Source organism: Cannabis sativa, chromosome 6 (genome assembly GCF_029168945.1).
Source record: "Cannabis sativa cultivar Pink pepper isolate KNU-18-1 chromosome 6, ASM2916894v1, whole genome shotgun sequence".
In the NCBI taxonomy this organism is placed as follows: Eukaryota; Viridiplantae; Streptophyta; class Magnoliopsida; order Rosales; family Cannabaceae; genus Cannabis; species Cannabis sativa.
In genome coordinates, this window is record NC_083606.1 from 22,644,076 (window position 1) to 22,654,784 (window position 10,709).

The following is a 10,709-nucleotide window of genomic DNA, read 5'->3' on the forward strand; positions in this document are numbered from 1 at the left end:
GTCGATGGTGCCTCGATCGTGAGTGGATCTGGAAGAGGGATCTGGTGCAACGGGAGAAGGAGCAGAAGAATCAGGACCAAGCTGCGATCGAGGCCGTGTAGATCGACTAGGGGCAGCGGAAGAGGGAGGAATCGAAGCAGGGATGTCTTCAGGTGGAGTCTCGGACTGATGATGCTCAAGATTTGATGGAAGAATTCCATCTTGTGATCTGGTAGATGGTCTGGCCATGGAGGAAGTTGCGTCTTCTGATACCATGAGATAAACCAAGAGAGAAAACGAGAGAGAAAAGAATTGATTTTATTTCTCAAATTCAATTGAATAAAAAAACAGAGGAAGTGCTTTTATGGTACTTAGTTTACAAGAGTTAAGTCGGTGAGGATTAACTAACCAATTAGTTAGTTAAATAACAGATTACCAACTTATTAACAGTAAAGACAAACACAATAACAAAGCATTAACTAATTTAACTAATTACAGTTTAATATTAATTCCTAAACATCGATTTATCTTGTGCTTGGCTAGGAAGAATAGATTTCAAATAAAGGAGAGGTTCTTTCGGTTTAATGTATGCCTTGATAGCCTCTTTTAGTGTGTAGTGAATAAGGGTAAACTGTTGAGCATTTTTTAAGTACTGCTGTAGTGAGATTTGTTTAAATGAGAAAAAACACATTGGATGGGCTGGAAATCTAAAGGTATAATTCAATGCAGCCAGAGAAGCATTTCCCGAGCAAGACTTTCTCCTTTTAAGAGACAAATTGATATTTATCATATTTTTTTGTCACAAAAGGTAGTTTATTGTTTTCCAATACTAATCAAATTTATTAAGTAAGATATCAAAGTTAGAATTTCTTTTATTTTACCTAGAAAAAAGAAACATTAGGAGTTATGATAAATTGTAACGAAGGAATATAGCATTTTTGTATAGAAATAAGTTGTAAGAGCTAATCAAGCCAAATATTTTTGTGCTGTTAGATTGGATTTGCTTTTGTGCGTAATCTACATACTTGATTTATAAAAGCAAAGGAAAAGAAGAATCAGCTTGTTGTTTAATTGTATATACATGCATATAAAGATCACAGGGATTTGACTGTAGCTCGGTCTACGGAAGGGTCATTTGATAACACATAGAGTTATATATTGTGTGTGGCGACAGCGTATACGTTGGAATTTGTCCACCACAAACAAGAAATAAAGCAATATGCCTATTCTCCATTTACATGTTACTTTGTCCGATAATTAACCAATTCATCACCGTCAGGTGGCACAACTATTAAATATTCACATCTTTTATACACATATATATATAAAAACTAGGCGTGTGGAGGACAAGCCTCAGCTAATTTCTATAAAAAAAAAAAAAAGTTATGTGTTATAATCATACATTTTACTTTTATAAATTATAATTAAATAATTGTTGAATAAAGAAATTATATTGAGACAAGACATAGTGTAGGTTTACTTATTTAAAATTATTCATAACAAAAAAAAAAGTAAAAAAAAATAACTTTTAAATCAATTTTCACAATTATGTATAATACTAAAAATTAATGCAAAATATCACAAGTTATTTTTTTTGGCAAAATATGGTACATTTTTTTACATATTTTATTAAAGATGCTATTGTAAATTTATATCTAATAATAATAAAAAATAAAATTCTAATAGAAGTTAATAAATATATGTATATATTAATAACGAAAATGTTAAGGGATACGTTAAGGTACAAAACACAAGGTAATATATTGTTATTGATGCATTTTAATATGAGTTGCCACCAATTTTAATTTAATATGATTTAGAAAAATACCAACCAATTATTGTGTATTTGAATAAATATGGTATTGAACATTTTAAGGTATCACACCGAAAAAATAATAGTACAAAAAATTATTTATAAAAAATAATACTACAAATCATTCATAAAAAAAAATAATAAAATACAAAAGATAAAAAAAATTACTAACTAATTACTTAGTATCATATCGATATGACATTAAATAAGTTAAAGTATCAACAACAAGTTGTAAGAAATTATTTACCAAAAAATAATACATAAAAAAACAAAAAAAGCAAAAAAGTATATATAAGAAAAAAATTATTTGACAAGGACAAACTGTTTGTATTTGTTTTATTATAACATCAATCTATATATTGATGTTCTATATATTGATGTTATAATCTTCTAATTCTAAAATTTATTATTAATTAGTACTGTTACTATAGTTTTCATCTATAATTATACTCCATATTCTCTTTCTAAAATAAAAATAAGAAATCAAATCATACAAATAATATGATCAAGTCAATAATGTATTATACTAAAAAGAAGACGAAGTAAAATTTGCTATTTAAAGTGAATTTTGATATTTAAAAAATAAGTATTGATATTAGGTACCTTAATTATTTAATACATAATAATATATGGTGATGAACCTAAAATTTTTATTTTATGGGACTAATTGTTATAAAAACATATTTATCCCTATATTAAAAAAAAAATAAGTACTTTAATATATTTAATTAATTTGACAATGACTTAATTAATTATCAAATATAATTGTGGGACTTTTTTACTTTTTTTAGTTTTAATTATCTAATAATAAAATAAAATAAAAAATTAACTTTTTATGTATAATTTGTTTTTGAGGCTATAGCCCCATAGTAGTCATATACTGATCCGTCTATCTTGGAGGATATGTTGTATTGTATTTTAGTAATTCTTAATATTATTTATCAAATTAAAGAGAAATATTAAAACACACCAATTAAATTGTGTGAAGTTCGATATTAAAATACACAAATAAAAATACATCGACTTAGTTGTAGTGCTTGAGGTATCCCGTTAACATTTTTCTTAACCCACAACCACAAGCCAAAGTATTGCGCCATACATAATTATTAGGGGCAAATAATTATTTTATTATTAGTAATGTGAAACAATTATAATTAGAGTTAATTAGAGTGTGTTTGGTAACTGTTTTTTAATCAGTTTTTTATTTTATAAATTAGATCAAAAGTGAAAATATTTTCAAAAATCATGTTCTATAAAATTGTTTTCACTTTTTAATTTTTTAATTGGGAATCAAAACATTCAAAGTTGTGAAAAAAAAAAACTACTTTTAAATATTTTAAAACTTTTTTTTTTTGTTTTTTTGGTTCTTAATTAATATTTTGGACTCCAGTCCAAACTTAGACCTTTAAACCCAGAACCGGAGCCCGACCCCAAGCCCAAACCCAAATCCCGACCTAGACTCCAGACTCGAATCCCGACGCGGACCCCGAAGCTGAACCCAAGACCTGGACCCGAAGTTCGACCCCAGACTCGGACTAGATCCCGACCCCAGACCTGGAATTGGATTTTTAGCCTAACCCCAAACTGGACTCCCGACCCAAACCTCAGACCCGGGCCCTTGGCCCTGACCCCAGACTCGGACCCCAACCCAGACCTCGAACTCGGACCCTGGACCCCGACCCCGGCCCCAGACCCACCCAGACCCAGACCCCCCGAGTCAAACCCTCGACCCAGACCCTAGACCGAGACCTAGAACCTGACCCGGACCTCAGACTTCGGACCCGAAACCTGACCCCAACTCTGACCCTGAACTCGAACCTCTCGGTCCTGCACCTAGCCCCAGACCTAGATCCTTTACCCGAATCCTATATCCGACATAAATAAAAGTAATAAATGAAAATAAAATTTATAAAACACACTTTTGTTTTTTATTTTTAAAATTGAAAAATAGAACATATTATTATTTTTTAAAAAAAAATAATTTAAAAGTAAAAAATTTTACTTTTATTTTTGATTAAAAAATTTAAAGATAAAAATGTTACCCACATTAAATAAATTACGGAAAACCCCAAAAGTGGATAAATTTTAGTCAAAGTACAAAAATTAATATTTGACCTTGGTTTCACAAATTGGAATCAATCAAAACGTGCCAGCGGTAGCAGTAATAGTAGCCATTTAAGTCAAATTAACACGAAGAAAGCTAAGCATTTTTCAATATCATATATAACATCAGTGTGAAATAACCTAACAGCCATCACTGTCAATTTTTACCCCACTGAATATTTTACGTAGTAATATCTTTGCATGCGGCTTACGTGACCTCATTTGACATCGATATTAAGAGAGAGAATATTGCCACTGTTCTTTTCTTTGTTTTTCTTTTTTTTTTTTCCTTTAATTTCTCTTCTTAATAATTATTAAATTTTAAAAGTTTCCCTGATATGAAGACACGTCTTCCTATAGGGGTGAAGAAAATTAAGGCCGGTTCCAAATATCATTGACAAATAGTTGTTTTTCTCTTCTATAAATACACAAACGCAGCTTCACACGTATTCCAAGCTAAAACTTCTGTCATTTTTTCCTTTCACATATATCACAGAGCTCAAAAAACACTTTTCTAACACAACAAATTAACTAGCTATCTAATTCATTACTCTTCCTATTGTTGTATCTCTTGTGATCACTATCCACTTTTTTGTGAATCACTCATATTTTTCGATATATATAATCAAGTTAAGAATTTAGTATGGGAAAAATAACATGTTGTGAAAAAAATGGACTGAAAAAGGGTCCATGGACACCAGAAGAAGATCAGGCTTTGATTGATCACATTAAAAGGAATGGCCATGGTAGATGGAGAACCCTTCCCAAAAATGCAGGTAGACATATATATATAAGTTCGATTATAGTTTGTTATTTATCTCTATATACTATGATTAATCACAAGCACTTTTTCATTAATATGTTTATTAATTCATGTGGTGTGTAAGTTATGTATTGATTTAGTTGATTATAATATATTAATTATTATATACAGGACTGAAAAGATGTGGAAAGAGTTGTCGACTTCGGTGGACTAACTATTTGAGACCAGACATTAAGCGAGGAAGGTTCTCATTTGAAGAAGAAGAGACCATAATTCAATTACACAGTGTCTTGGGAAACAAGTATGTGGTAACATATATATTTTATTTTATCCTATATAATTGTAGAAACATCATGAAGACTTATCCTTTTCCATACTTTCCATACAATTATTTAAAATATAGGACATAATTTTGTACAAGGACTACTTAACTATATATAAGTAGCTAGCTAATTCAAATATATATATATATATATATGTATATGTTTTTGTTTCACACACACACTATAATTTTTATTATTTTTTTTTGTAGGGACACACACACTAAAATTTGATTATATTTAATTGTTCGCGAAAGTCAAATGTATTAGCTGTCTTGTCAATTATTTTAAGTTCAAATAATGAATGACCAGCATTGTAACATGAAAAAAAAAATAACCTCCAATATTCTTCTTCATGATTAACTTGTTATACCTAATATAAACACATATTTTTTATATATCTTTAGGTGGTCTGCAATTGCAGCTCGATTGCCTGGAAGAACTGACAATGAAATAAAGAATTATTGGAATACTCACATCAGAAAGAGGCTACTGAAGATGGGAATTGATCCAGTGACTCACACCCCACGCCTTGATCTTCTGGAGCTGTCTTCACTCCTCAACTCAACACTCTACAACTCTCACCTCAGTTACTTAATTAATAATTATAATAATAATCATAACAACAACAATAATCTGCTTGGAAACATGGGACCACCTCTTGTGAATAACGAAAACTTGCTTAGCTTGGCCTCAGCTCTCTTATCATCATCTAACCAGCAAAATATTGTGCCACAAAACATTGTTCAAAACCAAAACCAAATCTATGATAATAATGATGATCATTCTCAATATTGTGGTCAGCTCCCATTTCTAAGCGAAACCCCATTCATGCAATCCAAAATGGAGCAATTCCCTCAAAGAACTATTCATGATGATCAATCTCAACAAAACCATGATTTATATCATATTTCAAATCAGGGTCTAGCCACAGGTGTAGAGAGTTCTACTATTACCACTACTGTTGCTCCTATGGAATTGATTGATCATAGCGGATATATTTCAGCTCGATCTTCGTCCTCTTCCACAACATTATTGATTCTAAACTCTTCGCCGGTAAAAAGCCAACGGCCGGGACTTGATTATTCCGGCACCGGTAATAATGGTATTGGTCAGATCACTACTCATATGAATATGATGATACCAAACAATAATATTAATAATACAATGAGTACTTTTGGTAGATCATCACTTCTGTCAACGCCTTCGTCGTCAAGTTCAGTACCAGTGAATACTTATAATAATTTGAATAGTGGAAGCACTACAACAACAACAACAACTACTACTACTACTCAGGAAGATGAGAGGGATAGTTTCTGTAGCAATTTCTTGATGTATCATGATATAGCGAATGCCTTTAATGGCAACGAACTTATTATGTAGCAAATTAAATCTATGTACTTAATTTCTTTTCTTACATATATGCCTTAATATGGCTTGTTCTTGTTCTGTATTATTTGATTTTGTTTAATTATATTAATTGCGTTATCAGCTATATATATAATGAGAAATAAAAGTTATTAATTAGTATTTACTATTAATCATGATCATATGATATGTATATATAATATGGTGAGTTAAATTTCGGCATATATATGTTATTTATAATTATCAAATTATATATATAACTGATATATATAGATAATATATAATTAGCATTTACTAGGAAAGCACACTAACATAGAGTCTCTAGCTATCTTTTTCTCTAGTGTTTTCTTTTTCAGTAGTTGAAAGAATGTTTGGTTTCGAGTTCGCCGGAATTAGTGGTTCTTTTGACTATTGTATCCTGGAAAATAGTTACTTGCCATTACTCTAGTAAAAGGGGCAAATCTACTTAAAAAAGAGTATTTCATATGTTTATCTATTTAATTTATTGTGATTTGCATATTCTCTTCTTCAACTAAATATATTTTGGTATTATGTTTTTTTGTTTATTAGTATACAATCAAAATTACTATAATATAAAAATTGTGAAAAAAAATAACATAATTATAAAAATCTATATGTCCAGTTTATAACATTTTGAAACATTATACACTAAAATCTTTAATGAACTATTAGAGTTTATGTACTGAATGGCTTGTAAAGATAGTTCTAAGTATTATAATAAAGAGCTAAAAAATTTAATATATGCAAAAATGTTAAATTTTTAATATTTAATATTAAATAATTTATATATAAATATTGAAAAATTATTTATTGATATATGAGGTTGTGACTTATAGCTGTACGGAGAAATAAGATCACTTAGCCATAAATAAAACAGTCAACAACATATATATTAAAGCTTAGAAATATTTAATCAATAGTTGTTAGTGTATGCATATATATTTATTTTAGTGTTTGATAATATATACATATATTTATTTTAATATTTTTTTAAAGATCAATAAAGAATTAATTTTGTAAATTTCAAGTTTATATGTCTAATCAAGAGAAGTGTTTTGAGCAAGCACTCAATCATGACCCAAAATCAAAGAAAACAAAGAAAAAATGAGGAACTATCCAAGGAAAATATACATTGAAAATGAAATCCAAAAGGATTCAACAAAAGGTGACATATAATAGAAGATCACAACCTATTGGGAAAGGAGCAACAAGCTACTCTACTTATTCAGGAGCCTTAGCACGTAATGGATGGGTTCTTATTGATCTTCCAAATTGGCACAATACAGATGAAGTTAAGTTGAACATGATATGGAAAGAAATGAAAGTAAGTATTATTCATGTGTATGTATATATATATATATTATTTTTTATATATATTAAAAAAAATCTTTCATTATTTTTTGATTGTTCAAAAAATATCTACATCAATATTTTGTTTTTCGAGGAAGACTACTTTTTTTGACTTAGATGAATGTGTGCGATACCAAACATTATCAAATATTAGTATCAATTGGCGAGGGTTTAAGTCTAGGTTGACTAATAACTTCATAATGAAATACATGGAGGATGATGATTATAGGGAAAAGAATCTTCACACATTAATGTATCCACCTGCCATATATCCTGGCATTACTCAACCAGTTTGGCACAATTTTGTGGCGAGTCGAACTACACTAGAATTTCAGGTGAGAAGAGAGTACAGAATAAAGATATTATGATACAAATACATATAGATTTTTTTAAGAAGGAAACAACTAACATGTTTACTATTTATTTAGGCGTGCTACAGTGCTTTCTTAATTACTGTGCAACCTTTGCTAATCAAAGGGTTTAATAAAAATCGTGATTTAAATAATTTTGTTTTTTATAATAATATAAATTGTACAACATGTTACAAAAATCAGGGATCCCGTTTTACATTTTATAGATAAATACATAATAGCTTATGAACCCATGTTGTCTCGAAGATCAGAACACTCTAGGTCTAACCGCTCAGATATGTACAACCTTCACTAAGCTCCAGACTCACTAATAATCAGTTCAAGACAATCCTTTACCTGCACATCAAAATGCAGCAACTGTGAGACAACAGACTCAATAAGAAAAGCATGAAACATATAACATAATATCGACTATTATTTAGGTGCCCATACACCTATCCACGGGGCTTACCAAATGATTAAGAACGTTCTTAATGGTTGGTGCTATTGACCATGATATCACCCACTACCAGCACTATGATCGCACTGCGGGACCGGCACTATGTTCGTACCGCTACAATAGCATCAATAGCACCCCAAGAGTATAATTGGTCATGATATCACTCTTAACCAGTAGTGTGCCCGTACTGCCGAACCGACACAATAGTTGTGCCACTATGATAGCGCCAATTAATACTCTCTGGGGTGAATGTCACTCTTAACCAGTACGATGCATGTACTGCCGAACCGACACAATGGTTGTGCCGTTATGATATCACCCAAAATATATACAATCACAAACACAACATGCATATATAATATGTTCTATGCTAATCTTACCTCAATTCTGGGTTCATGAATGCCAGTTAATCTGAGTGGAAATACCATCTACTGATCGAAGGCCCTATGTCACATTTCCATAAAAAAAAAAAAAAAAAAACAGGTAAGTGTATGCTCCAGAACACTTCCTAATTCCTGAAAAGAATTAATGGTTTTCTACCAAACTACGTGGTGAAAACACCCTTAAAAAAGACTAATAATTTGGCTCTAAAATATAAACCATACTGTAGAGCTTGTCACAAGCTTCGAAACGGTATATAGAACGTCTAAAATGGACACCCGAGCGAGAAGTTATGGCCAAAACATGAAAATTGGCCTTTTCCGATACTATCCAACCGGAATTCTGGTTGGAACAGCCCTGAACCAACCGAAATTCCGATTGTCTAGGCAAAAATGATCGAAAATTTTCAATCTTCCAACCCCCACAACTTGCTCCAATCAAACTCAAATGCTACAAAACTTTCCAGAACATCTAAATAGACTATAATGAACATATTTCATCAAGCAACAACAAGCATAACCCAAGAAATCACAAATTGCCATTGTTGAGCAAAGTTTGAGTTCATAAACTCAAACTTGCTCAACACTCAACTCATCCACCTAAAACTAATCCCACAAGTCATAAATAGCCATAAAATATCCTAGAAATTAATCCCCAATCATTTCAAACTCAGACAACACCTACATCTCAAATTCACATATTCAACCTAAGTTTTTTTTTATTATTAAAACTAAAGGAGAAGAAGAACCATACTTATCTTGTTCTTGCTATCCAATCCCTTTCAAATCCTAGTTGTGAAACCCTTGAGAAGGTAGATAAATTATGTCTGGTTCATTGGGTTCCAATGGAAGCCGAGAGAGAGAAGGTTTAAGATAGATGAGTTTGAATTTTTGTATTTTTTTTGTCTCTCTATCCCTATCATCAATTAAGTAACTTCCTCATTCTTCTAACCCTTTCTAACACAAATCTCTAACATTCTAATTAACTAATTAAAGGAAAGATAATAACAAACTTAATCAAAGGTGGAAATTTATCCTATTGCCCTTACTTACACTCTAAGAAAGCTTTAAAACTCTAAGGGTAAAATAGTGCAATTGCATTACCTTGATAAATCCCGATATTCCAAAACACTCAATAATAATGCCTCGTCAAATAATTGATACAATATTGTATCCATGTGACTAAAATGACCGTCTGTCGTATTTCCACTGTTACCGAAAATAAAACCATGAAAATATTAAAATTCATGTATATCCTCTATGATACACCTAGAATTCAATAAAATCTCTGAAATTAATAAATTATAAATCAAATGTCTATTTCTTGAGAATAGGTCCCATATGACATGATACACGCACATAATCATATAATGCAAATAATTAATATTAATAGATTACTAATTCTATATTTTAAGTATCGGTCATTACAAACTATATCTCAATATTAATCAATTCACAACAATACTAATTGTATTACAATACAATATACTATGCAGTATGATATTTTTTTCTTACCTTTAATCCAGGTTCATACATGTCGAGCAACCCAAGTGGAGAACTATCACCGGTGATCTCGGTCCTATGTCACAACAACGGTAAACCAATAAGTGTTTATCCCAAAACACTGCGTAATATTCACCTAAGACAATCCAAGGTTTTTTACCAAATCCCGCAGTAAAAATACACTAAAATAAAACTTATATTTTTGCTTTAAAACATACTCCCTATTGTAGAGCTCGTTGCAAGCTTCAAAACGGTACATAGAACGTCCAAAACGGACACCCGAGTAAAAAATTATGTCA

The 10,709-nt window shown here is 30.7% G+C and overlaps 1 protein-coding gene across 1 annotated transcript; it reads left to right on the forward strand.

Moving 5' to 3' along the window:
• Positions 1–4,277: 4,277 nt before the first annotated feature.
• Positions 4,278–6,498, forward strand: LOC115724869 (transcription factor MYB102). The gene is made up of 3 exons (XM_030654230.2): positions 4,278–4,671; positions 4,830–4,959; positions 5,386–6,498. The coding sequence occupies exons 1-3, from the start codon at positions 4,539–4,541 to the stop codon at positions 6,359–6,361; spliced, it is 1,239 nt and encodes a 412-aa protein (XP_030510090.1). The 5' UTR covers positions 4,278–4,538; the 3' UTR covers positions 6,362–6,498.
• Positions 6,499–10,709: the final 4,211 nt, after the last annotated feature.